General features: G+C 31.8%; 1 protein-coding gene across 1 annotated transcript; it reads left to right on the forward strand.

Annotated features, from left to right (window-relative positions):
- Window positions 1-2,315: 2,315 nt before the first annotated feature.
- On the forward strand, window positions 2,316-4,085 carry LOC128177107 (forkhead box protein C1-B-like). Its single transcript, XM_052843660.1, has one exon. The coding sequence runs from the start codon at window positions 2,445-2,447 to the stop codon at window positions 3,837-3,839; it is 1,395 nt and encodes a 464-aa protein (XP_052699620.1). The 5' UTR covers window positions 2,316-2,444; the 3' UTR covers window positions 3,840-4,085.
- Window positions 4,086-16,744: the final 12,659 nt, after the last annotated feature.

Here is a 16,744-nt window from a genome sequence, read left to right on the forward strand (position 1 = left end):
TCAACGGCAAAGAAAAGACACTTCTTCGGTGCTAAATAGGCTATATTGAGTGAGGAGTCATTCGATACATCAACATATTGTCTGAAATATCAAAACCCAGACAGTCGATTCAAATTAAGAATTTTTCTGCTTCATTTGGACTGAATTGACCCCCTGAAGTCTTGAGAAAATTGATAGCGCGCGGTTGATAATAACCGGTTTATGCAACCGAGAAAAATTAAACCAACAAAAGTCATTTAACAAATTGTTTATCGTTTTTGGCTACAATATCCCTCTTTGGTGTACTTTTTGGTATAACAAATACTTAACATTAGTCTTTGGTGGTATTGCTTCTTACTTAGACTTGAACTGCATTCAACAGCTTATAGAGAGTTTATTTTCAATCCATCATTTACCTAATAATGGAGATTGGTCTTTAAATATACATGTAACATTTCAAATTGTACACCTTTTTCGTTGGCGGGAAAATATTACGGTTTCAACACTTTGGACAAAAACCACCCGAAATTGGCATATGTCACCGCTCGTAATTCGAGTTGTGTATAAAACAAACGCAATAGCGGTATTTGAACAAACTGCGAAAAAATCATCAAAACGTTGCCACTTGCACCCAAAAAGCTCTCTAGGATTTTGGCAAGTCCTACAGATCGCCCATTTTGCGACAACCGCATGACAGTGGGTTATTGATCATCCCAACATGGTGCACAGGTCTCCAGGTATAGTGTTTCCGGTGGAATGAGAGCGCACAACTAAAGGGAAACATTAGGTGTCCTATCACCTCCAATTAGGACAAATTAAGTAGTGAATGGAGTTCTCAAAGCTTGAGTAGAGATCGAGTTTGCTATATGTGAATCAATCTAGCATGCCGGTGGTCTTAAGTTTCAATAACAAATTGAGTAATGTTGATCTCCTTAAGAGAATAAACTTATGTTGTTTGCCATATTTTTTGTCAGTTTAAAAGTGTTGAATATTATTTTCATGAGATGATTCAAATAGAAATTTGAACACTTTGAAGTTTTCTTATGTATGTCTATATCTATATCTCCCCCTCTCATATCATTATTAAGTAACAGTCATAATGCAATTAACCATTCTAGTAATATACAACCATTAATAGAAAATCAAAGCCATCTTTCGCAAGCAGGCCGACTTATGAAAATAATCTTCTTTGGTTATTTAAAACTTGAGCATTCTTATTTTTCCCCTTTCTGTTTCATTGATAGCTTTACTTTCTGTGACGTGTGTCATCATCATAGTCCAGGTGAGTATAACTGACGCAGACTCCGAATTATAGCTCGCCCATGATTGCCGCCATCGTCAAAGCCCTGTGCGTAATGACAATCGGAAATAGACGGGAAAACGCAGGTTATAAATAAAATTACGTATGTACTATTTTCTGTGGCGAAGCATACGACTTTGGGGTCTCATCAAAATATAGTAAATCTGCCTGGAAATATACATATAATTTTGAAGATAAGCTTCGCGATTACAACTGTTTCTACTACATGTATTTCATATTTTATAAAATGAGTAATTCTTTATTTATATTCCTATTTTATTTTGGGGAGGTGGGGGCATACATTATTTTACAAACATTGGTTTCCTAGTCTATTAGGAAGAATATCATTAATGTAACCTCCGTCTAAAGCTAACAGCAACAACATACATGTGTATCATAAAATCATCAAACGAATATAATTGTTTTTCTTTTATTATGTATTTATAATATTTGAAATTGTATAAAAGATTGAATATCATCCAAAAGTTCAATTATTACTTTTTTCAAACAGTTTAGTCGCTAACATTTGCAAAAATCGGCAGAAAAGCCATCAATATTTGTAAGAAAAATCAAATTACAATACGATATATCGAGTGTTTTAATATTTGTCAGATTATAAAACTATATTAATGTCTTTATTTTAAAATGTTCCTTGTGTACATGTAAATATATTTGCGAACATTCGCCTTTAAAATGATTTTCTATGAGAATTATTTTAATTCCAATATACTAGTAATTTTCTCGATACATTTTTTAATAGATAGAATCTTTTTTTAAAGCAATAAATAATAAAAATGTACTTACACATATATACAAAATAGAAATAGAATATCCAAAGTATTCAAAGTTTTATTTCATATCAAGAGACAAGTTAAAGAAGCGGTGGAAATACTACGATGTGATCCTCGGCATATTTCATTGAATTATAGATTTTTCGATTGTGCTGCTGACACGACGGCTACGACACAGCGCTCTCATTGGCCAGTCCATCGCTGTCGTCTCAAACGCCGTTCAACCACTCATGAATATTCATGTCGCAGGAACCAATAGTGTGGTACAAAGTTTGTATTGGAGAAAATAATTCTAAAAATTGTGTGTATAAAGTTTGTAAGCAACATATTAATGAACCAAAGGCGAATCTGTCGCACACGATCTCTTCACGGCAATGTGCAGTTCCAACCCTGCTACAGTGATGCTTCCTTACGGAATCAAAGTCCCCATTTCTTCTCCTTACATCCAAAGTTCTCAAATGGCTATAGAACTTCAACGGGCCCAGCAGTTTTACGATTATAGTGCAAGGATGCATTACGGAATCCGGGGCTACCCTAACGCTCTTGGTCTGACTTCTTATCAGACCCACCCGTCCGTCGACCATTATCTCCAGCATTATCTCTACAAGGACCCTAGAATCAGATACTTGCACGAAGAACCAAAGCCTAATCATAGCTATATTGGACTTATTGCAATGGCCATTCTAAGTTCACGAGATAAAAAACTGGTGCTTTCGGATATATATCAGTGGATACTTGACAACTATCCATATTTCCGGACCCGAGGACCTGGATGGAGAAACAGCATTCGCCATAACTTGTCTCTAAACGATTGCTTTATAAAATCGGGAAGAAGTGCCAATGGGAAAGGACACTACTGGGCCATCCATCCTGCAAACATTGATGATTTCCAGAAAGGGGATTTTCGTCGGAGACGGGCTCAACGCCGTGTCAGACGACATATGGGGTTAGCTGTACCGGATGATGACGAAAGCCCCGTTCCTTCTCCCTCTGAAACAAACTGGGCGGATCACGAAGATGCAGACCTACAAAGGCCAAGAAGATCTTACTCCGAAGAACTCTCAAACGCAGACGACGAATGCCTGGACATTACAAATGAGACTGAAAATTCTCTTTCATTGTCGGAAGAAGCAAACAGCCCCTCCGAGAAGAAGACAGAACAGCAGACAAATTTGGATCTCAAAGTGACTGAGTCCGAAAGGGTCCCCCCTAAGAAGAGAAATTTTGATATGGACAGTTTGTTAGCCCCCGATACTGGTATAAAGCATCACAGAGGAGATGATACTCACTTTTTACCCTACGAACAAACAGACAAAGCAGAAGACACTGATATAGATGTAGAAACAGAAGCAAGAGATTCTCCAAAAATTTCTCCAGAAAGCAGCAGTGAAAAGGAAAATGTGCTGGACTTATCCTCTCAAAGGGATGAAATAACTCAACAGAATTCGTTGAAGCTTAACGAGGACTCTTCTTTATCGGGCAATAACGGGCTCGTATTCGGTTCGAGTTTACGGGGATTCACCCCGATAAGTCCCGCAAGTTCAGACGCTGTCCAAGGATCCTCAGAATCTTGGAGTAGCCTTCGCCCCTATCTCCCCGCTTATCCCGTCATGGGTCTGAAAAACGGTCTTCAACACTCTATATTCCTGTCTCGGACTATATCTCAAATTCAGCAAAATCGCCTGGGAACACAGTTCCCTTATCGTCTGCCGCTGGAAAGAACTAGCCGACTCCCTGATGTGACCCACAACAGACAAATGACAAATTGAATGTTGGGAGATTTTGTTGTCCTCAACAAAACACTTTTGTTATTGAACAAACATGAAAAAGGTAGTGTAAATATTCCGCCGTAACGTTCTTGTTTGTAGTTTGTAGTGTACAATTTAAAATAATTTGGACACACAACGTCTAAATGAAATACTGTTTGTATTGCGTTGTTTCCTTAAATTTTGTTTATCTATGCTCATTGATTTTGTTATCTTTATGTAAAAAATTATCATTAAAGGTACATGTGACAAAATTAAATTTTGTATTGTTTGTTTTTTTTAAAAATATTATTTAAATAAATCATTTAAAAGAATTAACGAAAGATTTAAAACTACATGCATATATTTTCCGAACACTAGAAATTTTAATAGAAATAAGTGTACATGCACTGTAATTCCTTAAATAGTTGCTATTCATTTAGAAACAATAACGAAAAAAATATTCATCGTCAGTCTAATTATATTAATAGTGAATGTTAATGCCAAAGAACGTGTTTTGTTCGCATGCGGCAAACTTCTCATTAAGAATACAGAACAAAATGTTACAAAATGTCAAGTGATAAAGGAACATCAAATGATAAAAAGTCAAATTTGAATGAATTGCAATTGTGTTGCTAAGTGTTGCTAAGCTATTTTCAATTTGCTTTAGCATTTGAAAAAAAAAATCATAAAAATTAAAAGAATTTGTGAATTGTGTTATATTGTAAATTTCGAATTTGCAAGAAGGGTATATAAATACAAAAAATACCATTTTTTCCAGTCGTATCTGACCCAGTTAATTTATTTAATACAACGGATGGTTAGATCAATTATGTACAGAAATTGGTATAATATTAACAACAAAATATCTACAGGAAATTTAATGTTTTCATAGATCATGAATGTCTTAAAAATTCATGATATTCTGATTACCATTAACCTACCGTTATTTTTGTTGCAGTAAATAAACTATAGCCTACATACAGTTATAAGTTCATGTAATTTGATAATTATAATTATACATTTTTCATCTTTCTTTGAGGGAAAAGGTAAACCAGGTAATATAAGTTCAGTCAATATTGAATTATATATATATATATATATATATATATATATATATATATATATATATATATATATATATATATATATATATATATATATATATATATATATATATATATATTGGCCATGACCGAGTTTCATCATTAATCACGAGTAACCCTAACATTAAATGAGTTATTTTCATACATTTGGTTTAAATTTCAATAATTGTTAACCCAAATCCATTAATTTCAATATAACAGAACCAAAAAAAAAAATTTAAAAATTTAAAAGGGTTGGCAATTTTAATTTTAAATTCAATATTTTCTAACAAAATCATTTGTCACTCTCATATTCTGTCCGTTTATTACAAGTACATGAAAATCGTCTTTCCCATTAAGTATATATATTACAATGACACGGAGAAGTCGGCTGATTCACAACAACAGAAGAAGGAGTCCACTGCATGTCGATTTCATTTTCCTGTGGAAACTGACATCGGGTTATTAACGCTCAAAAGTCAACGGAAACCTACTGTGAGGGAAATATACGACTTACGACGAGTCGATTAGCGAACAAAAGGCCGTGGTCCACTTCCTAGCGCGCGGGGCGGGGCGGGCAGATTGGCCGCTCCTATTTTGCCAATAACGCCGAATTTCGGGTGGACGGTGTGGAGAGTTTTCATTGACAGATGGAGAAATGATAGCCTGGTAGCAGGACAAGTCTTGTTTTTCTCTTCACAATGATATAGGACAAATGGTGGGCGTGAAGAGAATCCTGACATTATGTCTTCCTCTCGTGGTCAATGTCTGTGTTTTGAATGGATGTTTATCCAATTTTGAAGCTTAATACCACCTCTTAATGTTTTAATGTACACATACATAAAATACATGGTTACTGCTTTAAATATAAGCAATATTTGAGAGAGGGTAAGAACACATGACAGGGAATTTTTTTATACACATTGTATTTTTATAAACGATATACATGATAGTTTTATTATGTCATGCTTGATTTTTTTTTTAAAAGAAGCATTGCACTGACCTTTACAGTAGTTCATATATTGCAAAGAGCATTTAATTATAATCACTGCAAAAATTTTGTTCGATTCAAATAAAATTTTAGTCTTTGTTAGATTAGAGTCTTTTGTTTTAAATACCAATCATCAGGATACTCCGTAACAAACAAATCGGTCTTTATGTTTAATTGCACGTAAAATGTTTTTATCCAATGCAGAGGAAGAACGAATCGGATGTTAATTTCTTTTCTTTTCTTGTATGACATTTATATAAAAGTTATATTATTACATGTATATAATTTTTTTTATGAAAAATATATCTAATTTACATAAAAAAGCTTTTATGATTCATAAAATAAAGTATACAGGTATCAACATATGATTTACATATTTCACTTTCTCATTTTACCCGTGTTAATTTGGTTTCTTTAAACCAGTGTTTTTCTGTTGAAGTTTTCTTCATGTTATTTCTATTACTGGTAATAAATTCTGTTTTCGTCTTTCTCTCCACTGGAATCCTTTGCTGTTTTAACCTTAACTGTAACCCTTTAAGTCCCAAAGTATTGTTGTTATGATCGATATTACAGTACATTACATATATTAGTATTTAATCTTCTAGTTGATGCTCTTCAGTCTCCAAAGGTTTTTCTCCTTTAAAGAATTCAATAATAAATACTTAAATTGTTGATGTACAACGTACATTGATAAGAAAAACCTGGCTTGAATTGCTTGGTTACAGTGGTAAGTTTGCCCCCGTTGCTGTCATCAAAATTTTACATTAAAAAATTCAATGAAAAAAAATAATCAATCATCATTAACATTTTTTAATCAATTTCTCAGTTTGTCCTTATTAAATATAAAGTCACTATGTATATATGAAGCCACGCTGAAGCAAAATAATAATGAGTTTCCGCCTGTGAGAGGGGCTGAATTTTTTTTCTGACTGTCCGAATTTGGTATTCATTCGAGGTCATGCTCCATGGATGGCCTTATGTTTTAAGCTAACAAATTGTATTGAAAGTGTTGGTTTAAAAGATGCTGAGAGAAAATTTTCAAAAGTTCGTTTTGAATTGATAACCTGTATCTACATCTAAAGTTGCGAAATTTTGGTAAGAATAAACATGTATAGTAAAAATATTGTGGTGACACCTGCATTAAAACTTATAATATGTAATGATAAATCAGTATCATTTTATATCTTATATATTTTTTTTTCATATCCATCCCATTGAATGTTTAATTGTGAATGGTGTTTATATTAACAACTTACTAGAGTAATCGGAGGTTTAAATTTAAGGGGAAAAGTCCCACACAATCGTAAATATTATTTTCTTTTCGAGATTTTTGCCAATGCTATCCGTTTACGGCGCTTTGGCAACAGTGAAACGGTGATGCAATTGAATTGTTGGGGGGGGGGGGTGAATTTGTTGGTTTTATTCGTTTTTCATTTCAACATTAAAATCTAGAAATACACAAGAACCAGAATGATATCATAATTAAGTTAATAATAAGACATTCACGGGGGAAGTATTTAACTTTCCTCAACTATGCCTTGAAAAAAAGAAGAAATTATAAATATCCAAACCTATGAACCACTTGCATACATGTATAATCCAAATGCAATTATTCGTCCTAAAAAAGAAACAGTTTATAAACATATATCTTAATGTCTTAATCTTGATCGGGAGTAATCATTTTATATGTGTATAGCTGTTATGGGAACAACACGTTTCATGCTTAATTTTTATTTTACTGTATTTTACATAAAGTGTGAGATAATTCACTTCTGTTATGTTTTATGAGAAAAATAATTCGAACGCTTGCCTTTCAGAAATACAAACTGTAATGGTTATTCGTGAATGATCATCTATGGCGCTCATCATCTTCGAAACCCACTCGCTAATGACTATGAAACTCAATCAGAAATGAATTCATCGTGTTTTTTTACTTGGGGCAAAACATATTTGCAAAATATTATATGATATTATGAGAAATTAACCAGCCTCTGCTATTTGAGCCGAGGACTTAATGGTGAGGACATATCATTTTTTTCAAGAGACTTATCGAAATAATTCTATCAAGGGTGTTTCATTTTGCTTGTTTCAAACAAACATTGTTTACTGCGAAAATATGCGATGATTTTTATTATTATTATTTTTTTGATTATTGAATATAACATATAATGGTAATTATCAAGAAACCGAAATCTTTTCGTGATTTCTAAAACGATTATTTACTTGGTAATGATTTTGCAGCGTTTTGGCTTGGGAAATTGCACAGTTGTGTTATTGCAATTCCAAAAAAAAAAAGGAATTAAGATCACAGTACACTTCCTTTGAAGATATAAAGTCCCTGTCATCGTTTCAAACTTCGGTATGAAATGTCATTTGACAGATGACTATTAAAAATTAGTTTATGTAAACTGTTCTTTAACCAAAATAAAGCTTCGCAGAAAAACCAAATTTAATTCAAATATTTAATTTGACAATGAAAGAAACACAGGCATGATTTTTATTTCAGACTAATAGCAAATCTCTACCGTATAATAATATAAAGCCATCAAATCCAATTAACAAACCCTTCATAATAAACCATTTTAACTTGGCTTCATTTTTTTCTCCATAAAAACATATCGTACAAACGTTCCATTAGAATATGAATTTGTAACAAAGCCGGGGGCGGGCCCGGACGGTGTAAATGCATTAGACCATTCCTGAAGAGGTTTTGAAGTTCGAGTCGTTGATTGTTATCATGAAAATATATTTTGACAGTTCTCATTAGAAGTGTTTATTTACATTCAATTGAAAGCAAATATCATGTATATTTTCTAATGTATTCTTTATTTCTTACCCACCCCCTTCATTGAGAGACCCGTCATAAGATGAAGCCGTCTGTGTGTGGTTTGGAAGGGCGCGTCTCAAAATTTGTTTTAATGGTCATATATACAACAGGTTATGGTGTGTTTGACTTTTTTTCTTTTTCTTACAATATACATGTATAACGTGAGCATAAACGAAACTTGTATGTTACAAAAACCTGGATTGTTTGCGATAGGTGTATGATATTTAATGTATGGTTTTGACCCTTAGTTTTCTTAATTATGAAACATACTTCATAATAATCAAAACCATTTTAAAGACAATATTTTCGTAACACGTAATAATTTGTGCGTCGCTTTAAATGCTCAAATGTATTGCTATTGTAATATCGCTGCATGGCTTATTATTACATGTAATTAAGTGATACCATTATTAATTTGTTGTTATCATTGTTTACAGCATTGCTATGCTATCACTGAATAGATTATTATCAATTTTTTTATCATTGTTCACAGCATTGCTATGCTATAAATGCATGGCTTTATTATTGATTTTGTGTTATCATTGTTTACAGCATTGCCTTTCTATCAACACTGCATAGCTTATTATTAATTTTTGTTATATTGTTTATATAGCATTGCTATTCTATCAGTTTCTGGGTGTTTTGTCTTGGAGTTCGATGGACTGCCTCCAATAACTTTGTAGGTTGAGTTCAGAACCCTGTTTCAGTTCAGCATGTACACGTATCATTTCTCATAACCCTGATCTAAATACATCTATAGATTATTGGTTAATTCTATGTGCTTTCATAATAATGATCAAACTGACAGACTTAAAGTGGCTTGTGCAATTTCATGTTCTGATATGTCCCCTTCGAGACTGCTCTTAACTATCAACTGTGTGGTCTTACTCTAGCAACAATTTTAATGTGTGGGCTTGTTCCACTGACTGTAAACGATTAGGAAACAACTGAATACAGCTTTGTGCATATTATTTGTTTCTTCTCAAACGTTTAAAGACCAAAATTACACAGTGGATTCATAAGCCGACCTGTTGTGGCTTTGTCGGGGTTCAGGGGGTTTAATGAATTATGTTTATTTGGTGTCGTAATTGAAGAACTTATTATGACGGTTGGAATTTTAAGCAAACTAAAATGACACATATCAGTATTTTTCCCACATTAATAAATTACTTAACCTTTTACTTACTTAAGTAAGTAAATTACTTACTAAACCTAGTAAGAAAATGTTACCTAAGTTTTAATTTATCTAGATGTAAAAACTGTTCATTTCAAACAGCATGAAAATAATTTATATCCTTAAAACATATTGATTTACTAGATAAATCTGATCGAGATAAATATTAAATTAATATTTCATCACTTTCTTTAAATCAAAATAGGAGAAACATAACTGAGTACTTAATATCTACAATGTCTTCCTATTATGGAAAGTACATAGTGAATTTGTGAACATTTTAAAACAGTTCTTTGTGTAAAACATTCATAACAATTATATACAACTGTACTTACATCGTCATCATCATTATCATCATCGTATTTATCATTAGCTGCCAATGGTTTTCTTATTATTGTGACTAACATGTAATCAACAAGTATTTCATTGACAATGCTTTGCTTAAAATTTAAAACAATTTGCATGTAGTATTCTCATGACTTAATCTCAAAAGGAAGGTTTCATCGATTAAATTCCGTTTTCAAATTCTTTTTTAATGTCCAAATATAGTACACGATTTCAAACCAAACTTTCAGACACATACGAAACGAGGCATGATTTTAAGATTAACAATATATCATAAATAATGTACGTGATTTGAGAGAGAGAGAGAGAGAGAGAGAGAGAGAGAGAGAGAGAGAGAGAGAGAGAGAAACGGTTTCAAAGCATAGTACAAGTATATCATTTCTCACTTGTCTTGGACAATCATATTTTAAAATATTTATATCTATGATATCATTTTTCAACACCCCCCAAAAACAAAACAAAAACAAAAAACACACCCTCCCCACAAAAACAAGCTGACAGCTTTAACAATAATTTTGATGTTTAATGATTTGGTTTGCAAACAAACAACCGTTACTTATAAAAAGCATCATTCGCTTTCTCTATTTTTTTTTCATGAACGTCACAAAATTGAATTGGAATAATAAATATACAATTTTAAGAAGTTGGTTGCCTTCCCTTTAACATCCTAATCTCATATAAAATCAACTGAAATAAATAAAATTTTACATTGATTGAATTAATATTAATTAATTAATATTTACTTTTAATCCTGTAATCGTTTAAATTATCTTTTCTTAATCTGTTTTTTTTGTTCAGCATACATAACTATCTTGTTCATAAGTAATTATCCTTGTTCAAATGTGACTGTTTCACGATTTTTATTTTCTAGTATATCTTTTATAAAGAAAATGTGAAAAAATAAGAAATTCGATGATTTTATCAGATAAAAGATATTTTGATTTAAGATATTTTTAAAATACCTTCGAGTTTTTTTTTCTTTCCGAAAACGGTTTGTAAATTATCTTAAAATGTCCAAAAATATATATTGTTATATCTAAAGAATGTTTTGGTATGTTTCGTGAACATTTCTGGGATTTTTAAGCAATGCCTCTGAAGATTTTTCAAATTACTGTTACATGTGCATCTATATCAAATTCCATGGTATTTACCAAACATAACCTATATATAGGAATTTTCTACAAAGTTATAAAAGGTATCTTATTTTGGTAATGTTTTAATTGATATAAAATGCGTATATTTATTCGATATTGTACATATACTACTAGTATAGAATGTATCGTAAGGTTTATTTTTCATGTACTTTAAAAGTGTCAAGAATATGTATTTAGCTAAATGTAGCAGCTAATATTTTGTAAACCTGCAAATTAAGACTCATAACTGATGATGTTTTGCTCTGGTAATTACCATATATGTCGAGATATTTGTACTTTAAGAGAAGTTGATTGATATAATTATCTGAATAACATTTCGGATAAAATCATAGTGTACTCTGATGGTATCATCTTCAATGCTAAGAGTTTGACGTTAGCATTTGAAAGTAGAGAGAAATAATTAAAGCCAGAGTGAGAAAAAAGAGCAAAATTCTGATGATTATAGAAATAATATCGAAATGTAAACAGAATTATGAAAATAATTTAGTATTCTAAAAATCATGCAACAATTAAACAAGAGTGGCAAATAGATGAGCATAAAAAAGAAAAACGGAGGAAAATCTAACCAAAACAACATGGGAATGAAAATTTGACCACGAGTGCTTGAGGACAGGAACACCCCCTCCCCGAATTCAGACTCTTGGGGTAGTTTACTCTCCTCTCGATCAACACATTAAAATTCAAACAAGATTCGAGTCAACTAAATGGGGAGGGGTGGCCAGATAAAGGGCTGTAGAAATCCCTTTTCCTTGCCCTCAATCGCAGTTGCCTACTAGAAACTTTTTAGGTTTGAGAAGCTGCGATTGTCATTGCCCATTGTTTCTCCCGGTACAACGAGGACTGGGTTGGTGGATATGTAGGTAGGTAGTTGTTGGGTTCCTATGGATTCCAGTTTTCTTCACAAACAAAAGCGCATGCCAAGTGAGCTGTATATTGTTCAAGTACCTGTATATCTAAATTCAAATTACCCCCTCCCCCTTCCATATTTTATTTATAATGGTCACCATATTTTGAAAAGAGCGGCACGGTCAATAATTGAAACTTTGTGATTGATAAAAAATTAAAAATGTATTTTAGGGTATTTATTTTATTTTAACATAGTCACCATTTAAACTGAAACTTTTCAATTTCATATGTCCATTTTTCATGTTTAAAATGTGCATACCAAGTCATTACAATGTGCTAGATTGTATCATTTACTGCATACAAATAGAAAATGGATCACTGAATCCCACCTATATGCTATTTTATCATTAATTCTTTCTAGTGTAACTAAAAAGCATTATAAAATAAATTGTAAACAACCGTTAATTTTTTTTTCATGCGCTTGTGCGGCTATTCATCTTGAACAAAATAAGGATGTGACGTGTATGCAATTATCAGAGTTTCTGATAAAACAAACAATCATTTCTAGATCATTCTTGTTAGAAACATGTAAACTATGAAAAACATGATTTATGGTTCATAAATATTGCTTGATTTTCTATTCATGCTAAAAGATGTTTATGCCTTATTTTGCAATTATCATGGAAATAACTCGCATTAATCAATTGCGCATGGCCCAATGTTTACTAGTACAAAGTTTGTTTTTTAAAGGCAATTTTAAGAGAAAGTCTCAATACAAATAACAAATCTAATGAGATACTCCGTATTCAAATGTATATCAACATGATATCATTTGGTTTTCCACCACCTACATGTATGTCTTGTGAAACCTACATGTAGGAACATGAAAATATATTGTTATTGATATAATATTCCTTCTCTAATTTACTTCTTTTTTAGTTAACTCGTTAGGTTTAAATGCATTTCAAGATGGTATAGAGGTCTTCATTATTATAAAAAAATAACAAAGTTTTTACAGGCTTACTAGAACAATGCGTTACTGTTTTATTGCAATATGGCAACAATTTAGTAACAATATTGCCTTGGATTCGTCGAAAGGATTTAATATAAACAATTTTATATAATCCAGTTTTGTCTTCGTTTGCTACACTATACTCTCGGCTGATCATTCGGAATATAAAATATAAAGACTTCATATTCGTCTCAAGCTTAGCTTGCTTCTTTTTCAGAGAGTATTTTTTCTTAAACATATAACATGGTCTTTCTTGTGGAAAATGGTATTCCCAGAGATCCGAGATCATTGGCAACTTCAAGTCACCGAAGTAAAATTACAAATACAACACTCAACTTTTTCTTCGCGAGATCAGGGCCTTAATTAGATAAACGTTCCTCGAAGCTTTGAAAACATTTTCAAAAGCTGAAATGTCAGAAATAATTCCCAGATCTGATGGATGAATAGCTGAAAAATCTGTTGTAGAAGTATATTTGGAAGATTGTTTGCACCGTTATTGATCCCCGAGGTGTTTGGACTGAAATATCAACCGTTACTAATCCAATTAGCCCGGGAAGTTTATTAAATTTTTGCACCTTAGCAGTGCCATTAATTATACTTTCATTATACCGGTCGTTCCTCAGTGGTTAAAGATTCTCGTTCTAATGAATTTATAAACTGTTTAGCAATCACAGTTGGGACAAGTTGGAAGGGTTTCCACGCAAGACGTTCAAGATGAGCGAAGGGAGAGTGACGCTTTCTTCCTCATCATTGGAGTGTTAATTGCATTATTGTAATTCCTGTTGTGAGAAACGCCACGAAACTACCGCGTAAACAAAAGGCACTAAAACTCAGAAGATGAAAGCCCGTATGTATATTGATATATTGGAAATAGCAAGTGTGAGAGCCAGAATTGTATGCCTTCTGTTGTCATTTTCCCATAATTGTTTGTCTCAGAGTTACGGGTGTTGAATAAAGGTAATTTCATTTTGCTGCGTCTATTGTGGGAGAAATTATAACAATTTACATTCATTTGAAGATGTGAGATCTTTCATTTACATTGTGTTGGTGTCAGCATTTTGAAATTTTTAGACTTTTTTTCATTTCTAACACTGAATGGGGTTTTTTTTCTGGTGTAGTTTTTGGGTTTTTTTAATGTTTCGTAATGAATAGATGAATCAATTCGAATTTTCTTCAATTCCCAATGATGAATAGCCACACAACACAGAACAATATGCAGTGATGTCATTATTTGATCTATTTTCTAATAAGTAAAAAAAACTATGAAAAGGACATCTTTATCATATATGATTTACAAACGTATACAGATTTGGCATATATGAAATTCATGCTTCCAACATTTTTAATAATTGGTTACCATTTCTGGCTGAATAAAACTGAGGGACTTGGTAAACTGGCTTCCCATGGAAACACTGCGGGCCACAAAGCCGTCAAGCTTTCAAGAAAGGTACCCAAGGACAACTGTGATATTTGACAAAGTTAGGTCCTAATAAGTTATTGATTATTGTTAAAGATGAGCCTTTAAAAGGTTGTTTTTAGGTTTTTTTAGTATAAGTTCCATATATGAAAATAGTTCACAAAACAAGTCCGTATTGTAACAAATCTGTTAATCACTGTTATATGCACATCCTTTGAAAATTTTGAACATTTGTTGAAGATAGAGACAACATGCTTGAAAGCATTTTAGAAATATTAGATGTATATAAATATGTTTTATTTGATAATCTGACAGGATCCTGAGATGCAATTTTTATCACTAATGGGGTGTATCAATGGAACAGGTTTTGAAAAAAAAATATCGTTTAGAAAATGGAAAAATGTCATGTTAGCTGCTGCATATACACTATGCAAAAACAAAGGGTATTTTTTTGTTGACTGTCGTTATATATAACTGGCCAAATTTCATGTTATGTAATTCTCCATTCTTAATGTAAATATAAAAATATGTTCTGTTCTAAGTTTGTTATCAGCTGTACATAAGTTTGTAATTTGATTTCACAATACTCTCCATTAATTTGGAGAAATAAAAATAAATAAACACAAATCAATACTGTGAAATATCTTGTTGGAATATAATGTTTACTTCAAAAGGATTTGGTGGCCTGTAACAAATTCATACATTGAGTTGAAAACTCAAGATTTTAAAATCTGAAAGCAATATGAGCTGTATTTTTTAGAATTTTATTTTGCTGCAAAAACCTGCTAGTATGATAAGTGTGCATATAACTTAAACTTTTATGATAAATAATGTTTGAAAAAATCATTAATTTTTGTCAAAGAAAATATTTCTCTTCTAAGGAATATATAGCAAATGAATTTTTGACAAAAATTCAATTTTGCTCCAAATAAGGCTTCTTAACGACATTTTCCACAAATATATGGCTAACAGAAATTTAAAACCCATGATATTTTTGTCATTTTAGTAGAAAAGAACATTTTAGTAGAAAAAAAAATTTAACATGTAAAATGCAGCTCATATTGCTTTAAATAAAATAAGTCTTGCTACATGATGAGATAATGGCAGTCAGAGAATATTACTATTAATAATTTGATTTTTCCCTTGCGTGTTAAATTAAGTATTCCAGAATTGGGATGATGTCACAGAAATAAGACGAATCGCTCTGTATGAGTTTGTATATATGTGGAACGTGCAATAAAAATAGTAAAAAAGAAAAAAATCAGTCTTTTGAAAGCATTTACACAAAAATTTGAATCATATTTTACATAATCAATTTTATATTCACTAATGACCAAATTACAAGGTTACATTGTTTTGAACCACTCGCTTGATTTGTTAATTGAATTTGTAAATACAATGTACAATGTAATAACCTCTGTGTCTATTTGATTTTAAAATGAGAGCTCCTGATTCAAAAAACAATATCGTATTTACCAGAATTGAACAGATCCTCAAGTTTTAAATCATTTTTCAGGAATGGACATTTAATTTCGAACAAAGAATTATCACAATCATTCATCTGACACCATCAGGTCAAACACTAAGCCATGGTTCATCAATGGTACTTATTGTACCTATATCAGTAATGATGATGACAGTTTTCCTTAATTTTTGTTTTGCTCTTATTTCACCTTCTCGACAATGTTTTGTAAAGATATTACCCTTAAAAGTAGGATAAATATGTACCCTTATAAATGATCAGGGATTGTAATTTCCCGTTACCTTGTTCTACTGTACATGCTTCAAGAAAATTTATTTGTGACTTTTTAAAGCATTTTTGGCATGATTTCCACAGCTCATAGTTTTCAGAATAGATAAGCAAGGAGGTTGGCCACCATTGATATTAACAGAAATAGGTCTAAATATAATTGAATTTTTTCAGAGGTTTAATGCAGACTTTTCTACAAATAAAAGATCTCCTTGTATTGTAAACATATGAAGATTTGAGTTTTGGATATAATTGTTACTTTCATCATCAAAGACATGCTTAGTTTCACATGCAATCTTTGGCTTTTTGAGATTTATTTCTTTGATTA

Source organism: Crassostrea angulata, chromosome 3 (genome assembly GCF_025612915.1).
Source record: "Crassostrea angulata isolate pt1a10 chromosome 3, ASM2561291v2, whole genome shotgun sequence".
Lineage (NCBI taxonomy): Eukaryota > Metazoa > Mollusca > Bivalvia > Ostreida > Ostreidae > Magallana > Magallana angulata.

Bases quoted from the DNA above. Each gene is read 5' to 3' on its own strand.
- LOC128177107 (XM_052843660.1), top strand. From the start codon at position 2,445: ATGTGCAGTTCCAACCCTGCTACAGTGATGCTTCCTTACGGAATCAAA.